The sequence below is a fragment of the Mustela lutreola genome, chromosome 6, assembly GCF_030435805.1.
Source record: "Mustela lutreola isolate mMusLut2 chromosome 6, mMusLut2.pri, whole genome shotgun sequence".
Taxonomy (NCBI): Eukaryota; Metazoa; Chordata; class Mammalia; order Carnivora; family Mustelidae; genus Mustela; species Mustela lutreola.
Genome location: NC_081295.1, coordinates 15,264,182 through 15,285,044, shown reverse-complemented (window position 1 = coordinate 15,285,044; position 20,863 = coordinate 15,264,182). Strand labels below are relative to the sequence as shown.

At 45.0% G+C, this 20,863-nt stretch overlaps 1 protein-coding gene across 2 annotated transcripts in view; it reads left to right on the top strand.

The window, feature by feature from the left end:
* The window catches only part of AKAP12 (A-kinase anchoring protein 12), a 100,660-nt gene that overhangs the window by 61,150 nt on the left and 18,647 nt on the right, over nt 1–20,863 (top strand). Inside the window, exon 1 of one of the 2 annotated variants that reach the window (XM_059176778.1) lies at nt 15,194–15,419. The exons of the other annotated variant lie outside the window; for it this stretch is intronic. Within the exon in view, the coding sequence (XP_059032761.1) occupies nt 15,395–15,419 (25 nt within the window). The 5' untranslated portion in view covers nt 15,194–15,394. Of the gene's footprint in view, nt 1–15,193; nt 15,420–20,863 lie in introns of those variants that run through there. 2 annotated transcript variants of the gene reach the window in all.

Below are 20,863 nucleotides of genomic sequence, written 5' to 3'. Positions count from 1 at the left end.
GTGCCTTTGGGACATGGAAAGGCCAGAAGGTAAGGCCAGAAGGTTATTTACTGCCAAATGATCACACCCCTCCCCACAGATCTTACTACCTTACAGAAAATCCATTCTGGAATTGCTAGTAGTTTGGATCATCTAGTATCTTTATCTGGACAGTGAATACCTAAGGTTTTTCCAGGTCTCTGGTAAGGTGGACTCCCTACCCCATACATGTTCTTCTGTGAGAGGCTGCTCTCTGGACAGTGAAGACATACACAATCGCTTTTTCTCTTTCAGTTGGTGATGTAATTGGTACTTTGTTCATATTCTCATGAAGACAGGTGCCTGTTGCCCAGATCACGACCCTCCATTCCTCCTCTCTTTTTCCCACACCATTTGTCAGCCTGTGGCGTGGCTCAGGTCTCTTACCTCCAGCTCTGCTAAAATGTAGGAAGCAAGTACTTGAATGAATGAATGGTTAGAGTTAGCAGTTTGGCTTTTCCGCTCATGGGAGAGGAGCATCTGTTAGCTTTGCACCGTTGTCTCATTTTCACATAGTTAAATACCGCAACATTCTAGCACCCGTGAAGCTGGGTCCTTCTCCACACACCATGCTGGCCTCTCGCAGGTGCTGAACGTCGCTCATCCAGATTTTGCCTGAAAAGGTGACGTCAGACCCTGACCTGCTCGGGAATGCTTTCCAGTGGGCACGCTCAAACAAATGACAGAGCGCTCCCCACTACCCCCCGCTTTGGTATTTTCCAAATTTGTATTTCCAACAATACAGTGTTATTGCGTGACATTTTCTCAAGCTGTATCCTGTTTTCGTAATGTTCTGAAAACTAGGGGGAACGTTCATAAAACAAGCCTTGAACATCAGCAGGAGTGTGTACTTCGCAGTTTCTGGGAACCGGTTTTTATTCATTCCTCTGCTCTGCGGGAATGTCTGTAGCGTTCCTCTCTGAAATGACTATGTCATTGACAAATTTCTGGGAATAAATAACTACTCTTTCCTCTTTAAAGAAACAGATTTCTTTTAAAGTAATTAACAGCTAACCTGTACTGAGAAGAATTTCTCCCTTGAACTGTATTCAAGTCTGGCAGTCCAGTGAACCTTACTTTTCCTCCTAACATGGTAAATGGTGGGGGTATGAGGAGAGAAGGACTTCTAGTCATCCTTTTTCTGCTCAGTTGATTCTATGGGTGGGGCTGCTCTAGTCATCATTTCTTTGTGTGCCCTAGAATTGAATCTATCCCTTAATCTCACTGACCATCAGTTTCCATATGTAAAAAGAGCATCCTCAATCATCTCTGAAATTACAGGACTGAGTAACATTAGTATTGCTGGCAATAGGAAAACCAAATGATGGGGTTAGCTGTTGAAGACACTCCAGTGACCTTGAGCAGGTGAGAACCTACCTGGTAATTTCATTATGCCTTATTGTAAAGACACTTTGTCTTTTTAGTCTGATGTTAGAAGTCCTCTTCCAGATTTGGGACCTCTGGTTGGCTTGGTGGGTGGAGCAAGCAACTCTTGATCTCAACATTGTAAGCTCGAGTCCCACACTGGGTATAGAGATTACTTAAAAATGAAAATTAAAAAATACTTTTAAAAAGGTCTTATTGTATATATGAAGTTTTTAATCTAATGAAAACTCAAGAGGGAAAAATTTGTTCAGGAATGTCTTACTAAATCACTCAAATATGAAAGAAAGCTATGTAGTTTCATAAATGTGGCTACACGGTAACCTATCTCTCACCCTGTAAGGGAAATGGAAATTATATCATAGGATTGGTTATGGCCCTATTTTTTGACAGATACTGGTAAATGCCCTATCTGTCTGCCCTGAATACTGTCATTCAACCTTAAGTTCCTTTGAAGGCTCTGCCAGAAATAGCTATAGTTTGAGGCTACTCCAGTTCACTGAGCAGGGTGAGTTCTGGCTCATGTGAGGAGGCACGTAGGTGAGATGGTCTATAGGCTGGTCTCCATTACATACCAAGCTTCAGACCCTTTCCCTTGGAGGGACTGTAATGGTCTGAGGTTACCGGTTCTTTTAATTGGGACTAAGCCCTAATGGAAACATTAAATTCTTTAGCTATTAATTTAGCTGACAGTCCTTTAGATCTTTTCTCCGACTAACTCATTCTTAAAACAGTCCCAGTTCAGGTTCACCTGGCTGGCTCAGTTGCAGGAGCATGCGACTCTGGGTTTCAGGGTCGTGAGTTCAAGCCCCAGGCTGGGTGATATTATAAATAAACTTAAAAAAGATTTTTAAAAAAATCTAATTTCTCCTAATGTAGTGAACCCTGAATGGTTTTAGCAATGGTATGTTAAATGTCCCCATGTTACATAAATAATGATGCTTAGGTAACTTACGGAAGATGCAGTCTCTGGGTATATTTTTCCCCAAATCATTAGTTTCAGAGTATCTTAGCTGATTATTGGTTTTGTTCTTTATTATTTTTTTAAATGTAGCTTTTCTACACTTTGAATTTTTACAAACTGCTTTTGTAGTTAACATGTCGGGACAGTGTGACTGGTTACAGGGAAGATGTAATTAAATGAAGGGACTGGTTACTTGCCCATGTCTGAACATGCAGTGCTTAGACTGACAAGCCCAGGGCAGTTATCCTGCTCTGTAGTTCACTAGAGCTGCCACAATAACCTATTACAGAGCAGGTGGCTTATACAACTGAAATTTACTTTCTCCCAGTTCTGGAGGCTGCAGAGTCCAAGTTCAAGGTGTTAGCAGGTGTATGTTCTCTGAGGCCTCACCTTGGCTTGCGGATGGCCACCTGCTGGCGGTGTCCAGTCATTCCCCTATATGTGCGTATCACTGGCCTCTGTGTCTTAGTCTCCTTTTATAAGGATACCTGTCACTTAAATAAACAAAAAGTGGCGCCTGGTTGGCTTAGGGGGTTGGGCATCTGCTTACACTTCTCAGGGTCCTGAGATCCAGCCCCGGGTCAGGCTCCCTGCTCAGTGGGGAGCCTGCTCCTCCCTCTGCCTGCCGCTCCCCCTGCTTGTGCCCTCTCTTTCGGTCTCTCTGTTAAATATATAAAATCTTAAAAAGAAGAAGAAAAAAAAAAGGATACCTGTCAGGTTGGATTTGACGTACCATAACGGTCTCTTTGACTTAATCCCCTCTCTGAACACAAGCACATTCTGATGTGCTGGCAGTCAGGGCCTTCAGCATCTGAATCTCGAGAGGGCCCAGGTGAGCCCCCAACACCTGTCCTGTCCGCATGATCGACAGAACCGCAAAGTCCGGTTTAGTGGCCTTCGAGGAGGGGGACTTAGAGGTGGTCCAGACCAGGCTCTGGCCCCCTGGCAGGAGGCTGTTCTCTCAGACTCGGATGTAGGGAGTTTCTCCATGACCGGAAGCCAGTTACTACTTCACTTCAGGGAAGACATGCCCTCCCCCCTCCTCCCCAAGCTGTGCTGACTTCTGGAACTATCTAGAATAAACTCACCTCCCTTTTCCACAACGTGGCCCTCTAAGTATTTGAAAACATTCATCCTGTCTTTTGCTTTCATCTTTTCTTCCCCAGACAAAACACTACCAGAGAAAATAAGCCATCTCCATTTGAAGAGAAATGCCAGGGGCTTATTATATCTTTGGAGTATGAATGTGCTTGATGGAAGCTTGCCAAGCATAACGGGGTTTCTGTTTCAATATTCCCGCCTTTTCAGACTTGCTTAATTTCCCCACCTCTTCAGCACGTGAGAAAGCAGTTGGCCTTCCGCCAAGTATTCTGTGTGGAAAGAATGGCTTAGAGAGGAGATACGTGCGTTGATGGAGAAGCATAGGAAGCGGTCGTCGTATCAGGGATGTTGCTTAATGAGCCAAAGCCAAGTAGCGTGACGGACATGTCAATATCCTTCGATAACGTATTTGTAATGATGAAATTACAGTCGCTCTGTTGGTGTTCACTCAAGGGGAGCCTCAGCACGCAGCCTACATGGTGGGATCCAGGAACTAAAGATCAAAGTAAGATAATCTCCACTTTGCAAATCATTGCTTGTCCCACATAAATCGAGGCTGCTTTGGTTTCCATATTAGTAGCTTCCTGCCGAGCTGAGAGCTCAGGTGGCCTCGTTGTCTAAGCTCCGCGAATGAACTTTTTGCAAAAGAGCAACATTTTCCTCCTGTGTGTCAGATTTTGGCCTTCAGCACCACCAGTTGGGTTAATTTTTCCTTCCATTCATTCCTCAGGCGCGTTAGGATTCTCTGTGTTGTCTTCATACGTATATCCCCGTCGGAGTTGTCTTCATACGTATATCCCCGTCGGAGTCTGATGCTGACCTGCTTCTTTAATCCCACGGGTGGCTTATAGTGTCCTTTCTGTCCTAAAAGTCTTCTGAAAATCTTACAGCAATGGGTCTCCTTGTGAATCCATTTATCACATGCCGGGGAAGTTATTTCATCCATTCCCATCTTTTTCTTTGTTCTTTTTGGAGTTACTGTTATTCAGATTTAAGACCTACAGTGGCCCTCATTAAATCTTTTTTTTCTCCCTTCTGTCATTTATCTCTTCGCTCTTTGTATTTGACTCTATTTTCTGGGAAAATATCCTAAAGACTAGTTTCCATTTTGTATTTTATTTCTAAGAACTGAATTTTTTTTTTCCTAAAATTCATTTTTGAAGTATCCTGGGTTTTTTTTTTTTTTCTGGCTGCATTATCTATCTTTGGATTGCTTTGAAGGTTGATTTCTCTGCATTGCTTCTGTCTCTTCCAGATTGCTTTTTTGTCTTTCATAATAGGTGTGTTCCTTAGGTATCTGATTTGGGGGCTGGTTTGTCGATATTTAAAAATCAGTGGGTGGGGAGCACACCTAGGTGGTTTAGTCAGTTTACTGTCTGACTCTGGATTTTGGCTCAGGTCACGATCTCAGGGTCATGAGATCAAGCCCCACATCAGATTCCATGCTGGACATTGAGGCAGATTAAGAGTCTCTGTTTCCGGGTGCCTGGGTGGCTCAGTTGGTTGGGTGACTGCCTTCAGCTCAGGTCATGATCCTGGAGGCCTGGGATCGTGTCTGCATCGGGCTCCCTGCTCAGCGGGGAGTCTGCTCCTCTCTCTGACCCTCACCACTCCCATGCTCTCTCTCTTAAATAAATAAAATCTTTTTTTTTTTTTTTAAGATTTTATTTATTTGACAGACAGAGATCACAAGTAGGCAGAGAGGCAAGCAGAAAGAGAGGAGGAAGCAGGCTTCCGGCTGAGCAGAGAGCCCGATGCGGGGCTGGATCCCAGGACCCTGAGATCATGACCTGAGCTGAAGGCAGCAGCTTAACCCACTGAGCCACCCAGGCATCCCAGTAAGGTCTTATTTTTTTTTTTAAGTCTGTTTCCCTCTCCCTCTGCTCCACGCCCCTGCTCGTGTGTGCTCGCCCTCCTTTCGCACTCTCTAAAGGTAAACAAATAATAATAGAAAAATAAGAGTTGGTTAGGATTGTGTTACAGGGCAACATGGCCATCCCTGGAGGGTGATCTGGTTGATCTTCATGTGTCTTGTCTTGGGCTGGTCACATTCCCCCAAGTGTACAGACTCCTTTCTGGAGCCTAGTGAGGAAGGGAGTATGGGAGTGGGGTGGCTGAACGCCTCTTGTCTTTTACAATGGGGTGCTGTGGTGCGCCTTCGAGTCTCTGCACCCCCCACCTCCCACTCCTGGCCTGGAGACTGAGCTTCAGTCCTGTCCCCTCTGGGCTATACAGACTGTAGGAAGAGGAAACCTAGGGTCTTTTTTTTTCTTTTTTAATAAAAATTTTTAAATTGTGGTATGTCACATAGGAGGGACCTGCCCTTGTGTGAATGGCTTGCCTCACTGTTTGCATCATGTATTGAGGATTTGTCTGAGCTGTAATAATGGGACAGGATTTCTGTCCATTTTAAGGCTGGGTGACCATCCATTGTTTATATATTCCACATTCGGTTCATCCACTTATCCGTGTCTTGGGTCTTTTCACCTGAATCTATTTGCGTTAGGTTGAGGCCTTTGGAGATTTCTGTAGCGTAAGTGGAGTTAATTACTTTTTCTCCAGCTAGTCCAGGATGCCGGTGTATTGAGGTGCTCAAACTGGTTGCCACTGCCAATTTCTTAACCTTTTTCTGTTTTTCTCTGATCTTGGAGTTCATGCATTTCATCTCGATGATCCATGAGTATGTTTTCTGGAGGAAGTAAAAGATAAAATACACTGTCATCCAGAATTTACTCTCTAGATAGACAGTAAATTTTACACTGACTTTAAAAAAATTACATGCTTTTAACTAGGACACTCCAGATTTGTTAAAAAAAAAAAAAAAGTCATCTTCGCAAGTAAATAGGAATTCTTGTGACCGTCGCTTAAATCTATTTCTTCTGCAAGTGTCAACTTTTGCTTTATAATTATTTTTTAAGCCGATCTAATTACACCCATAGGATGACCTTTTAAGTAAAAAAATCATTTAAAGCATTGTATTGTTGGATGTGATTACTGTAAAAGTTAGTGGAAAAATAATAGGTTTAAAGGTATTAAATATATTAACAAATTAAGAGACAGTGGAAAAGCCAAGTGTACCAGTTAAATCTATCAGTGGGAATTTTATTCCTTACCATGTAGAGGCCACCAAGGAACTCATCCATTAGTCCAACCAAGTTTGGTTTATTTAAGTGCTAAGCCAACAGAGAATTCCTGTGTGGGAGCACAGTAATGGGGAGGTAGAATGGTCTTAACTGTAGGGTTTGGGCTTAACTGCTGGAGAATTCTAGGTGAGTGGAAGGGCCAGCTCTCAACTGGACGCTGAGGTAGTGAGGGCATTTCTGTGACTGGGTATCTTGGGGATTTATCTAGAAGGCTAGGAAATAAAACAGGGATAGGATTGTTGCTGACAAAATGGCAGAAAGAGGGGGACGTTCCAGGTGCCTGGCTGGGGCTGGCTCAGAGGTAGAGCTTGTGAGCCATGATCTCAGGGTCATGGGTTCAAACCCTGTGTTAGCATGGAGCCTGCTTTCTAAAAGAAAAAGGAAAGAGCGGGAACATTCAGTTAGGTTTGAGGTTTCAGAGCTGTTCTCTGGCCGCAAGGTCGCTATTTAGCCCTTGAAGTTCTAATAATCCTACTTGAGATATGCTTTGTGAACAAAGTACATCCTGGGTTTCAAAGACTTAGTGCAACAGAAAGATGGTAAAATGTTTTCATTAATCATTTTTTATACTGAGTACATGTTGTCATAATATTGTTAATACCGGGCTAAATAAAGCATAATAAAATGGACCTCAATTTTTTTTTTTAACTCATTTTGGTGTGGCTGCTCTAACATTGGAAGTTGTGTATGTGGCTTGCGTGGGGTCACACCATGAATCAGGAGGACGGATGCGGAGTGCGAGTGGGTACTGGGCCCATCGCCGCTGTTTGACTCAACCTTCGGCTGCTTCCCCCACCCCACCCCACCTCCCTGACTCCTTTTCATTAAGAATTCGGGCAAATTAAGATCCACTCTTTCTTTTCTGGCAAAGTGAGAGGAGAAGAGGCATTTTTAATAATAAAGGGGCATTTTTGTCTTCCCAGAAATAGTTTCCAGAGGATTCTTCAAAATGAGACTTAATCGCTACTACAAGCAGCGTTTCTTGACCTTTTTTCCGTTATCGCCCCCGGAAGGAATCTTTTTAGATATTTTCATAGCATCTCCCCCCCTCCCATAATATTCAGATAGACACATGTACTATATCAGTGTATGTACTGGGTATCTTCTGTCTGCATCAGGCACACAGAGCGTCCCCATCAGGAAGGAAACCAGCTTTCCTCCCGTTGAGGATGTGCCTGGGTGGCTCAGTGGGTTGAAGCCTCTGCCTTCAGCTCAGGTCATGATTCCAGGGTCCTGGGATCGAGCCCTGCATCGTGCTCTCTGCTCAGTGGGGAGCCTGCTTCCCCGCCCTCCGCCTGCCTCTCTGCCTGCTTTTGATCTCTGTCAAATAAATAAATAAAATCTTAAAAAAAGGAAAAGAAAAGGGCATGGTTGTTGTTGTTGTTGTTTTTAAAGATTTTATTTGTTTATTTGACAGACAGAGAGCCAGGCACAGAAAGAGGGGGAAGCAGGCTCCCTGCTGAGCAGAGAGCCTGATGCGGGACTCGATCCCAGGACCCTGAGATCATGACCTGAACCAAAGCCACTGAGCCAGCCAGGTGCCCTAAAAGGGCATGGTTTTAAGTGAGCTAATAGCTAATATTTACTCTCCTTCTAGAATATACTCAGTAGTGATAGTGTTAACTTTCATTTACATCTCAGCATAACATTACTGTGGGTCATATATTTATTCTCCATTAGTTGAACTACAGAGACAGCATTCTAATATTTCGCCGTGTGCCATAAAGCCAACAGTCAGGACTAGAAGCTAGCTTTTCAGACTTCAGGTCCCCCCCCCCCTTTTTTAAATTTTTCATTTATTTGACAGATCACAGTACGCAGAGAGGCAGGCGGGGTGGGGGGAAGCCGGTTCTCCGCTGAGCAGAGAGCCTGATGCGGGGCTTGATTCCAGGACCCTGGGATCATGACCTGAGCTGAAAGCAGAGGCTTTAACCCACTGAGCCACCCAGGCGCCCCTAGAATCCTTTTGACAACATCAAAGACAGGAGTGTTCAGACCTGAGATGAGTGGATGATTTGAACACAAGGCTCTCAGGAAAGAATTGATTCCTCTTTTTTATTCATGTAGCTCACCAGATTCGGAAGTTTTTTTTTCTTTTTCTTTTTTTTTTTTAAGATTTTATTTATCTATTTGACAGAGAGAGATCACAAGTAGGCAAAGTAGGCAGAGAGGCAGGCAGAGAGAGAGAGGAGGAAGCAGGCTCCCTGCTGAGCAGGCAGCCCGATGTGGGACTCGATCCCAGGACCCTGAGATCATGACCTGAGCCGAAGGCAGCAGCCCAACCCACTGAGCCACCCAGGCGCCCGCCAGATTTGGAAGTTTTTAAAAATTTCCTAATTCTTAAAAGATTATATTTAAACTTTAGTCTCCTTGCACTTTTCCAATCTCTGTGTTCCAGTAATTGGAGAGTTGAAGATCATGGTATCTTGGACCACTGTGCAGTCACATAGCACATCAGAGGCGTCGCTCTGGGGTTCGAGGTCTGGTAGTGCTGGACACCATCCGTCCACCCCAAAGCCAGCTGGCCAATGTGCTCATGTTCTGACCATAGAAGTAACAATGTTGTGGAAGATGTGTAAAATGTAGGAAAATATTGGGACACGTGGGTGACTCAGTTAGTAAAGTGTCTAAGTCTTGATCTCAGCCCAGGTCTTGGCCTCAGGATTGGGAGTTCAAATCCTGTGAGGCGTGGCGCCCACTTTAAAATAAAGAATAGGAAGATACTGAGATTCCCTGTAATTCCACTATGTTTGGCTTTTGTTATTTTTCTTTCTGGGCCTTCTTCCTCAGCCTTATTATGTACCATATATGCATTTTTAAAAAGCAGAATTGTGGTTAGATTCAATATATAGTTTGTATCATGCTTTTCACCCTGAACAAAGGTGTGGACTTCTGTATAAGTGTAGCCATTTTCCTTGTTATTTGTTATGATGATTTTGCCAAATATCCCCCCTTCCTACTAGTGGAACACTTAGGCTCTTCAAACATGGTCCACCCCAAGCAGTAAATGTTCTCACACATAAACCTCTGCCTCTCACTGGGTGTATTTCGCAGAAACAGAATCGACAAATCAAGGAATGTTCCAATATGGACTCAATGTGGGGCGAAATAATTCTTAAATTACGTCACTTTTATCATCTGTATTGAGTATTTACATTTTTCCTTGCTTTGTTTTAAACTGGATTGTGGGGGCGCCTGGGTGGCTCAGTGGGTTAAGCCGCTGCCTTCAGCTCAGGTCATGATCTCAGGGTCCTGGGATCAAGTCCCGCATCGGGCTCTCTGCTCAGCAGGGAGCCTGCTTCCCTCTCTCTCTCTCTGCCTGCCTCTCCATCTACTTGTGATTTCTCTCTGTCAAATAAATAAATAAAATCTTTAAAAAAAAAAAAAAAAATAAAAAAAAAAAATAAACTGGATTGTGAAGTCATTTAAAAATCTCCTTCAAGCCTTTCTGTGGTATCACCACAGTCCCTTTGAGGAACCACTCACATTATTTGTCTTGAGGATTTTGAGTCAGAGTAACCGTGTCTGTATAAACATGTCCAGTTCAACCGGACCGTAAAATTCGATTAGCTGGTATTTGTCAGGGTTTGCGGTATAAGGGCGGAGACCAGAACACCCATCCTGCACCTGATGCTTGCCTCATCAAGACCATGTCTATGGGGGCACCTGGGTGGCTCAGTGGGTTAAAGCCTGTGCCTCCGGTTCAGGTCGTGGTCCCAGGGTCCTGGGATCGAGCCCCGCATCGGGCTCTCTGCTCAGCGGGGAGCCTGCTTCCTCCTCTCTCTCTCTCTGCCTGCCTCTCTGCCTACTTGTGATCTCTGTCTGTCAAACAAATAAATAAAATTTAAAAAAAAAAAAGACCATGTCTATGTCATCTCTTCCAGCAGCTTTGAGCTCACTCTGAGTTTATCTTGGAAGCTTTTTTAAAATATATATAAATATATTTAAAGATTTGATTTGAGAGAGAGAAAGTGTGCAGGAGCAGGGCAGAGGGAAAGGAAGAAGCAGATTCCCTGCTGAGCGGGGAGTGCAGTGTGGGACTCCATCCAGGGCTCGATCCCAGGACCCTGAGATCATGTCTTGAGCTGAAGGCAGACAGACACCCACTGAGCTGCCCAGGCATCCCTTGAAGCTTTGTAAAGGAGTCACGGTGGTGAAGATGCTCGCTTAGATTTCACCGGCCCTCTTCCTGTCAGAGGAAGAGACCTTGTTGGTATTTTGGTTGCTTTTCCTGCAAGGGAATGCTGCTTTGGAAAGGCAGTGACATGGAGTGTGGGGGCCTGGGTTTGGTGGCCGTCTCCGATTGCTCCGGTTCTCATGTGTGGCTTTAATGCTCAGTCCCACTTGGAGGCAGGCAGTTAGGGACATTTTGATCTCTCCTAAAGAACCCCGAAACCTGTTCTCACTCAGTCCTGCTCTCCCCACCTCTCTGGTTCTAGGCAACCGCTTTTTGTGGACATTTCATTTAAATGGGATTAAATATTTCAAGGGGTGCCTGGTGGTGCAGTCAGTTAAGCGTGTCTCAGCTCAAGTGGAGATCTTAGGGTCATGAGATCAAGCCCCAAGTCTGCTTGAGATTCTCTCTTCTTCTCCCTGGGCTTCCCACTCCTCTCTCTCAAGACGGGATCGGGATCGGGAGGGAGACAAACCATAAGAGACCTCCCGATCTCCTCGGCCCACATAAGAGACTCTTAATCTCAAAACAAACTGAGGAGGGCCCTGGGGGTGGGTAGGGAGAGGGGGGTGGGGTTATGGACACTGGGGAGGGTATGTGCTATGGTGAGTGCTGTGAAGTATGTAAACCTGGCGATTCACAGACCTGTACCCCTGGGGCTAATAATTCATTATAATGTTTATAAAAAATAAAATTATTAAAAACTAAAAACAAAAATATTTTGGTATGTTCAGTATGCTCTTGGGTGATGAGTTTCTTTTGCTTAGCAATGTTTTCATTGTTCATCCACGTTAGAACATGCATATTTAGGGGCACCTGGGTGGCTCAGTGAGTTAAAGCCTCTGCCTTTGGCTCGGGTCATGATCCCAGGGTCCTGGGATCAAACCCCGCTTCGGGCTCTCTGCTCAGGTGGGAGCCTGCTTTCCCCCACCCCCTGCCTGCCTCTCTGCCTACTTGTGATATCTGTCTGTCAAATAAATAAATAAAATCTTAAAAAAAAAGAGATAACCTGCATATTTAATCCTTTTTATTACTGAGTAGCCTTCTCCTTTGCAGGTATCCCTAATTTTGTTTTCTGTGTATCAGTTGATGGATATCAGGGTTGCTTCTAGTTTTGGGCTACTGTGATTAATGAATACTGCTATCAGCATTCCTGTACAAATTTTTTCATGGATGCATGTTTTCATTTCTCCTGGCTATATATCTAGGGGTAGAATTGCCGGGTCATACAGTAGCTCTGTGTTTAACATTTTGAGGAGTTGCCCGACTGTTTTCCAAAGCAGCTGCACCATTTTACATCTCTGCTAACCATGGATGAAGCTTCTCATTTCTCAAGTCCGTGTTACTCTCCCATCTTTTTGATGGTAGCCATCCTAGTGGGCGTGGATTGGTACCTCATTGTGGTCTGGAGAGGCATTTTCCTAATGATGGATGATGCAGAGGATCTTTTCATGTGCTCATTGGCCATTTGTGTATGTACTTTAGAGCAGTGTCTACTTAGATCCTTTGCCCGCCTTTTAATAGGGTTTTATGTGTTAGAAAGCCATTAAGCTGTCACTCAAATTCATAAGCCTCAAATACAGTATTTCTCGTTCTCACTTCAGTTACCATCTCTGTTACCTTCCCCTCCCTTCCCCTGGTCTCTCGCCAGGTGCTCTGAGCTTGTAGGTCGACAGAACTCCCTCATAATTCGCTAAATGTCATGTTCTTCTTCTTTGCCCATGCTGCTCCTGCGTGGACTGCCTTCTGCTGTCCCCTTCACGCATCTCACCCTTTCTGCAGCCAGCTCACGTGGTATGTGCAGTGAGCTACACTGGAGTGTGCCCATGTTGGCCTCCAGATGGGTCTACCGCTGGATGAGCTCCCCAAGGCCAAAGGATAATAACCGAGTGTATCCCCGGACGTACAGTGTAATTAACACAGAGCAAGAACGTGGCAAATACCTGTTCAATGAACCATGAAGATTCAGGAAAAACACCTTTGCTGTCCGCTACCTATTTGGGATATGGTTAAACATTTTTCCCATAATTTTGGCTTTGGGTGATGATTTCTTTCTCTACAGTTTTAATGTAATCAGAACATAACAGCAAAAGAAAGTTTCCTGCATTGTATATTGACCCTTGGGTCTGAGCGCCACCTCTGCTTTCACATGGTTGAGTGACTTTGCTTTGTAAAATGCAGACCCACAGAGGCCGCCACCGTGTCACGCCCTGTCCTTGCTTGTCTGCTGAGAGAGTCAGCAACTTGCCACCAGATGCTCTCTTGCTCTGCCTTGTGCTTTTAACCACTTTAGGAATCCCAGTGTCAGTGTTGTTACCAGTGTCCTAAAAAGAAAAGGTGTAACAGAATTACACAGCAATACGTTTATCTTTGTGGATGTTATTTGGGGCCTTAAATTGGTAACTAGGGATGTGTCTTCCAGTTCAGCCCAGTGGAGTAGCTGTTGCCTGTGATTTGTTAGATCTTGGGCTTATGGGAAGGAAAGGAGCAGGTAGGCACTGTTAAGCAAGGTCAGAATTGACAGATGTGCCTATAGGTGGAACAGGTGTATTTCAAAGGGCACACCAGATGATGGCCATGTGCTGTCCCCAGCAGCTGGTGCTGAGAAATGAGGCGAAACTGAGATCCCAGATCCCTGAGGTGTGTGTGGGGGGGTGCTGTTCCTGGGACAGTTCAGGGGAGGGGTGTGGCTGTATCTGGGGACACACTGTTGGGGCTGTTGCTTGGGAAGGCTATAGACCAGTCATTTAATGTAGACCACCTGTGCAGCCTCCAGAGGCTTGTTCATCCAGGATCTGTTCAGCCAGGACTCCCCAGCTCCGGGAGCTAAGTGCCTGTGTTGGGGGAGGGGAGAGCTTCAGAGTGGTCTGGACTGCTTAGTGTGCATGCGTGGATTACAGAGGGGGACCATTCCACCAGCAGTATTTGACACACACCAGACTCTGTAATTGAGGTAATTTGTGAACCCCAATTAAGGGCCCTCGAGGGAAGATGAAAGGTTAGGATGCGGCTTGCTCTGGGTATCATATCACAGGCGGCAGGAGAGGGAGCTTATCATTCCGTTCCCTGGGGACACATACGGCCTGGCTGGATGTCCTCTGGAATAAAAAAGAGGGAAGCCGGGTCAACAAAGAGGCTGAGGTGGATTTTTGTAACACGGTCTTATCACTAGGGACATTGCTTTCTTAACCTCGCCCAGTTGGGCCCAACCCTGGTGCGTTGCACCTCCTGGTGGCCAGAAGAGGCAACTAGGTGTCCGCCGGCATCCCCGGGCTGGCTTTTTTTTTTTTTTTTTTGATGCTTCTGCCCCACCCTTCTCTTCACTGCGCCCACTCTGGTCCAGCCCAAGGCTCTCTGCTCCCCTAAGCAGTAATGAGTAAGATCTGAGCTTCTCCGTCTGAAGGGAAGAGCAGTCCTAAAACCTTTCTTTTGTTTGCTTAGGGGAAGAGGCCGTGGCAATGGGGTGAAGCAGGCAAGGCATGAAGTGATAAACAGGACGAGGATGAACAGGAAAGGAAGCGGGGGGCGGGGGGGCTCGGTGCACTTTCCCTTGCAGAACAATGACACAAGCACGTCGAAATTGCAAGACCGGTGTATCAGTTCCTCTGTGTCTTCCTACGGACCATTCTAAGGTTTCGGGAAGAAAGCATTTGAGATCCGAGGCTGCCTGAGATGTTATGAGTGCTTGATGTGGGTTCTGACCTCCATGCCGTGCGCTTGAATATGGCAGTGTCTGTATTGCGGAATAGGGCCTCGTTTGATCTAAATATTTAGTTAACGGGTACCATAAAGACAACAACAAACAAACCCGCTGCCCCAGTCTTCGGGCTTTTTACAAGTTGCCTTGGGTTGATTGAGCGTGGGAGACACAACGGTGGCCTTCGAACACCCTTCTCAAGGGACAAGGGAGGAGACCAGTTGCCATCCCCCAGCTCAGGGCCCGTGTGTCCTACGGGCGGTGGAAATGTAAAAATACTGTCGCTGCTAAATGCGAGCCGTGTTTGGCACCTGGTCAGCCTTTGCACAAACAAGGCTACAAAACGCCGTTTAAAAAAAAAAAAATGGTCGTAGACTTGTAATATCTGGGCCGTTATTTGCTTCAAGTCGTGCTAAAGAGTGAGGACGCCCGAGTAAATCGGCGCCAGGAATGAAGTAACGGCTCAGATAAAATGTTGCTGACTCGGGTTCTTCACCCCAGCCACGCTGAACCCCTCCCTGGGACCCTGCGGAGCCCCACTGACCATTCCCGGACACCAGCTCCAGGGCGGGCTCCTCTCCTGTAAAATGAAACACATGACCCGGACGCGGTGCCAGGTCCCGGTGCGCGGGGGCGGGGCTCCGGGCGGGGGGCGGGCTCCGGGGGCGGGGCTCCGGGGCGGGGGCGGGCCCTCCTATAATTAGCCGTGGAAATGCATCCTCCGTCCCTTTTTGCCGCGGCTCCGAAGTCCCTTTAAATTCTCCCTCATCCTCCCGGGGTGGCTCGGCGCGCACTCCTCTCTGATCTCTCAGCCCGCCTGCGCGGGGCTGGCGAGACCCGGTGCTGCTTCAGCCCAGCGCCCGCAGGAGGGCGAGCACCGGCTGTTCCTGCCGTCTGCAGGTGTGCGGTTAAATATGCTGGGAATCCTCACCATCACAGGTAAGGCGGCGGCCGGCTGGTTGTGCTCCGCCTCCGTGGCAGGTGGAGTAAAGGCTTCCCTCCCTCCACCCCGCATTTGGGGGCAGAGACCTTTCGAGGTCCTTGGCCGGGGACACACTGATGGGGCATTCATTCCTGTGTTGGCTGACTTTCCAGCCAGAAGAGCATTCTCTCTTGGGCTCCGTGAGAACTCAACACGCCCATCGTTTTCTTTAGGGGAGACCTTGAATGTATTGGGGGGAGCTTGGTGGGGGGAGGGCAGAAGAATAGCCAACTGAAGAGATAGGTGTTAGATTGGGGTGAATTTGAAGCTAGGTTGTGAAAGCCTAATCCCTGGTTGTAGTCCTAAAGAAGTAAATTCCTGTCTTTGCGAAATTAGGATATGGCCTGCTTATTAATAGGAAACTTTCAGTGAAAGTGCACTTGGCGATTTAGGGGCCTAAAATGTTAGCTCTGGTTTAAATGGTGGTTTTAGCAAATACATAGTGTAAAGTTGATGGCCAGCGGGTAACAGGATTGAAGCACTAATAGTAAAAATGTATGTTTTTTAAAAAACGCATTCTAAAAATTTGGCTGTAAGTATGAATTATAATATTTAATTCATATGTCTAGCAAATGAGTTATATATATCAGATTTGTCAAAAGCCCTCACAGCTCTTCTAACTTGATATTTGATCGTTGATGCATGTGTGCTGTGTGTGGACTGACTCCTTAGGAACTTGCCTGTTTTCTCTTCTCTCCTTTTTACCACTCCAGCACAAGCGCCCATTGGCTAATTTAGATTTCTAAGACCTGCTCTTTTCTAATTGTTTGAGATCACTGCTCATCAAATCTACACCTTTTCTTAAAAATGCTGTGTAGGATTTCTAAACTTCACATTTTTCTCAATATAATGGTTTCTGTGAAGCCTGGTTCTTCTGTGCAATTTTAAATGAATGTGAAAGTTCAGCAAAACTAAAAATACCCCTCACTTCCTATAGATTAGCTTGTTTACTTTGAGATTTCCTTAGAATTCCTTCCTCGAGTTAATGCCATAAGCCACATACCATTTGTATAGCAACAATGTTTACGAGACACCTAGAATCTATTATTTAATAGACTGTACAAAATAAAATAGATTAAAACCAAAACGTTTCATTTTTTCCAGATCATTTCTTTTTCTCTGAATGAAACAGCCATGCCAAACGTGAGAGAGGCTGCCTGGTAGTGTGGTTTGTGGGGGGTGCCACGGCTAGGGGTGGGCCTTCTAGGATTATAACTTTTCTTCTGGGTGCTTTTTGTGTATAGCATGACCTTTATTATATTCACTGCCTGATTTGTCAGGTGTTGAGTTTCTTACGAGATAGGTGTCACTTTTTCAAAGTAGTTAAAGAGGTACGGAACTTGGGGTATTTGGAGGGCTTTCAAAAATTGGTTCAAATCATCCCAATGGAAAAAAAAAATCATCCCAATGGATGAATGGAAACGGTTAGAAGGATGGTGTCATTTAAAAAAAAAAATGTATATATTTATTTGATAGAGATCACAGGCAGGCAGAGAGAGAGAGGGAAGCAGGCTCCCTGCTGAGCAGAGAGCCCAATGCGGGGGCTGATCCCTGGGACCCTGAAATAATGACCTGAGCCGAAGGCAGAGGCTTAACCCACGGAGCCACCCAGGTGCCCCTGGATGATGTCATTTTTAAGGCAACTTCAAGTTAAGTAGATCCGTTGCTTTCTGAGTTCCTGTTACAGTGCTGTTGTGGAGAATGGACAAAATTTGGTACTTTCCCTAGTAATAAAGTGCACATAAATTCCTACCTCCAAAACTGTAACAGCCAATAACCATTTTGTTGTGGACCAAGGGAGTTTGAGCTGTCATCTTTTCCCCCCTCTGTAAGTTATCCTGATAAGAAAGATTTACAGTGACTGGTCTTTAGTTGGTCAGAATCTTGAAAAGCAAGAAAAGCTTTTAAAAATGGCATTAAGTAGGGGTGCCTGGGTGGGTCAGTGGGTTAAGCCTCTTCCTTCAGCTCAGGTTGTGATCCCAGAGTCCTGGGATGGAGCCCTGCACCTGGCTCTCTGCTCAGCGGGGAGCCTGCTTGCTCTCTACCCCCCTGACCCCACCTACTTAGGATCTCTGTCAAACAAAATCTTTTAAAAAAATTTTTTTAAATTAAAATGGCATTAATTACTAATTAAATAGCAGATTACTCATCTAAATAATATGAAATCTAGTCCTCTTCAGTGTTACGTTATGCGTGGAGCATTTAAATTTCACAGTGAACAGGAAGTGATCAGACTGATAATATTCTTGTACTTAGGAGCGAGTTTCCTTTCCTGAAAGTAAGGAAATGCTGTCACTTACAGGACTATTACTCCTCCTTCCTGCACAACCCCCCACCCCCAGACCAGTGAAATGAGGGTAGCAAAACTTACTGTGAAATGATGGCATATTCTCATACACTCTGGGTCTTCCTTGACATCTTAACCTCACATCACAGGAGCAATACTTTAGCTTACAAGCTGGACAGTAGGAGGCATCTGGGTGACTCAGTCAGTTGAGCGTCTGCCTTTGACTTAGGTCATGATCTTGGGGTCCTGGGTTTGAGCCTCGTGTTGGGCTCCCTGGTGGGCAGGGAGCCTGCTTCTCCCTCTCCCTCTGCTACAGTCCTGCTATGCTTGCTCTCTCTGTCTGCTCTCTCTCTCTCTCAAAACAAAACAAAAGAAAAAACAAAACAACTTGAGGACCAGCTGGCTCAGTCAGTACAGGGCGTGACTCTTGATCTCCAGGTCTTGGAGTTCAAGCCCCACGCTGGGTGTGGAGATGACTTAAATAAATACATTAAAAAACAAAACAAGAAAATACGTGATCACATAGGATGGTGGAGGTGTCATCTCCCCCACCAGCCTACTAAAGGTGTGCCAGGAGAAAAATGCTTCTTGAATTTTGGAAGGTAATTTGAAAATATCTAACCTGTTTTATCTAACACGTTATTGAGATAACCGTGGAGTGTCATGGGGAATTAGGGCAGCATTACTCTTTGTCTCTACTAGAAACCAGGGAAGGAAGAGTCCTCCAACATTCATGCAAGTTCTAGATGATCTATATTGCCTTTCTCTATGCAGATCTTTGGACAGGATTTTAAAAAATCATCTACACGGCTGCTTCTGTTTGCCAAGGAGGCAGATGAGTTGTTTAGAGACTCGAGGGATGTTGAAATGAGTATGGTCACACCTACTAGAGTAATAACTACCTCCTAGTGAGGGCCCATTCGCATTATTCTGTACAAGAATCCTGCACACAATGGGTATTTAACACCCTTTTAAAGATGATAACTCAGTTTTTCTTGGTGTTTCACAGCTACAAAGAAGCACAGCCGTAGTGTACCTTGTAAAGGATATTAATACGGCTTTCTTGGTGCCCCTGCTTTTGTATGCCTGCCCCGATGTACAAGGGCCATTCAGCATCACTGTTGAGGCCGGGACAAATGGGGACCGTCCCCTGAACCCTGCCTACGTGGGGTTTTGCTTTTCTGAGTTTTAATCCTAGTTTAAACATCTCCCTTCGAGGTTTTGTGGTTAATGAGCCTAACAGCATGGGACGTTGGGTGTGTGGGATATACGGGATGGATTTAGAATGTAGAGAATTTCTGGAAAAACTCCAGGACAGTGCTGCAGATTGTAGGAGAAAGTTAACCAGATCCAGATGTCAGCAGCAAGCAGGCCTGGTGGGGCTACAGAACAGAGCGCTCTGGTTACCCTAAACCGAAAAAGTTAATGTTGTAGCTTTTGCAATATTGCACTTTTTCTCTGACAAAAATGACTATTGTTGTACCACGGGACTTGGAAAGCTACGTTTGGATAAAAGCATTAAAATTTTGCAATATATCATATGACAACCTCTTTCTTGTCTTCTCTTAAACATCTACAATAGAAGACACGAGTTACACTTTTTATGTCTTAATCTCTTAAGTATTTGGAAGAGTGAGAACAGACCCTGTAGGCTGTAGGTTTTGGACTTGTTGATTGATCTGCAACCGTTGATTGCATTTGTGGAGTTTGGAGGTGGGGTGTCTGTGTGGAGCACAGCTTCTAGGAGAGTACTTGGACTTTTGGGGGGATCATGTGCCTTTTGAAACTCGGGAAGTAGACGGATGACGATAGTTCCACAAGGACAGTGTAAATGTGGCCGCGCACCCCGGACGGCTCTTGTGTTTGATTTCCTAAATGGGGATTACCTAACTGGACATTTATCTGGAGATGAAGCAGAGTTTACTAGAAAATAACACCTAAAAGCTTTCATATGCTCTACCAAAGTGGGATTTCTATACCATAAATGATTTCAAGTTTTGCTCTTGAGACATCATTAAAAATACTTACCGTATTCTCACATTAACTTGACTCGTTACTATTTCACAGCCTTGTAGGGGTCTTGTTCTTTTTTTTTGACCTTGAAAGGGCTTGTGATGACAAACTCATAATACTAAGAAATACGTAGATTAGGGGTGCCTGGGAGGCTCAGCCATTAAGCAACTGCCTTCTGCTCAGGTCACGATCCCAGCGTCCTGGGATCGAGACCCACATCGGGCTCTCTGCTCAGCAGGAAGCCTGCTTTTCCCTCTTCCACTCCCCCTGCTTGTGTTCTCTCTCTAGCTGTATCTCTCTGTGTCAAATAAATAAAATATTCAAAAAAAAAAAAAAAGGAAAAGGAAATACATAGATTACTATCAAAGCCCTTAACAGTTTTCCTATAGTTTAATGAAGGGAGTGGCTTATATTTTTAAAAATGAAAATACAGTTATAGGTGTTCATTCCAGAAAATATATACTACTGGATGCCACTGTTCTCTTCTACTTTCTACACTTTTTAGGGATACTTTTTCATTTGTCTTAGAAAAACACAAGACAGGCTGACAATTACCCAAAGCCTCTGGTGATAGGACAGCTTTAGGAAGCTGGTACCTTCCTTTGTGTCTGTTATGTACTGTGTCTTCAATATCTAAGGTCCACCATAAGGATTTTTTTTTGAGGGCATATTCTGAAAATGTAAATGCATGAAAGTACCTTGTACATCATTTTAAAAATCGTGTTTTTTTGGGTGCCTGGCTCTCTCTGCCAGAGGAGCGCACAACTCTTGATCTCAGGTTCGTAAGTTCAGGTCACACACTGGGTGTAGAGATGACTAAAAAAAATACACTTCCCCCAAAATAAAATCATCCTTTGTGTTTCCAAGAAACGGTTTTCAACATACGGACACTCTCACACAGACATGATTAGAGTCTTCTCCCCGAAAAATGGAATAGAAATGCATGGTTTCTGTAATAATGTTTATTTGAGAAGCAGGACTTCTGTGATGTTTTTTCACTGACGGCGATGTGGGAAAATAGGTCCACACAGACCATGTCCCAAGCAAATGGTGGGAAGCGTGGGTCTGGTGAGTGTGTGGCCTGAGGTTAGGACGGTAGTG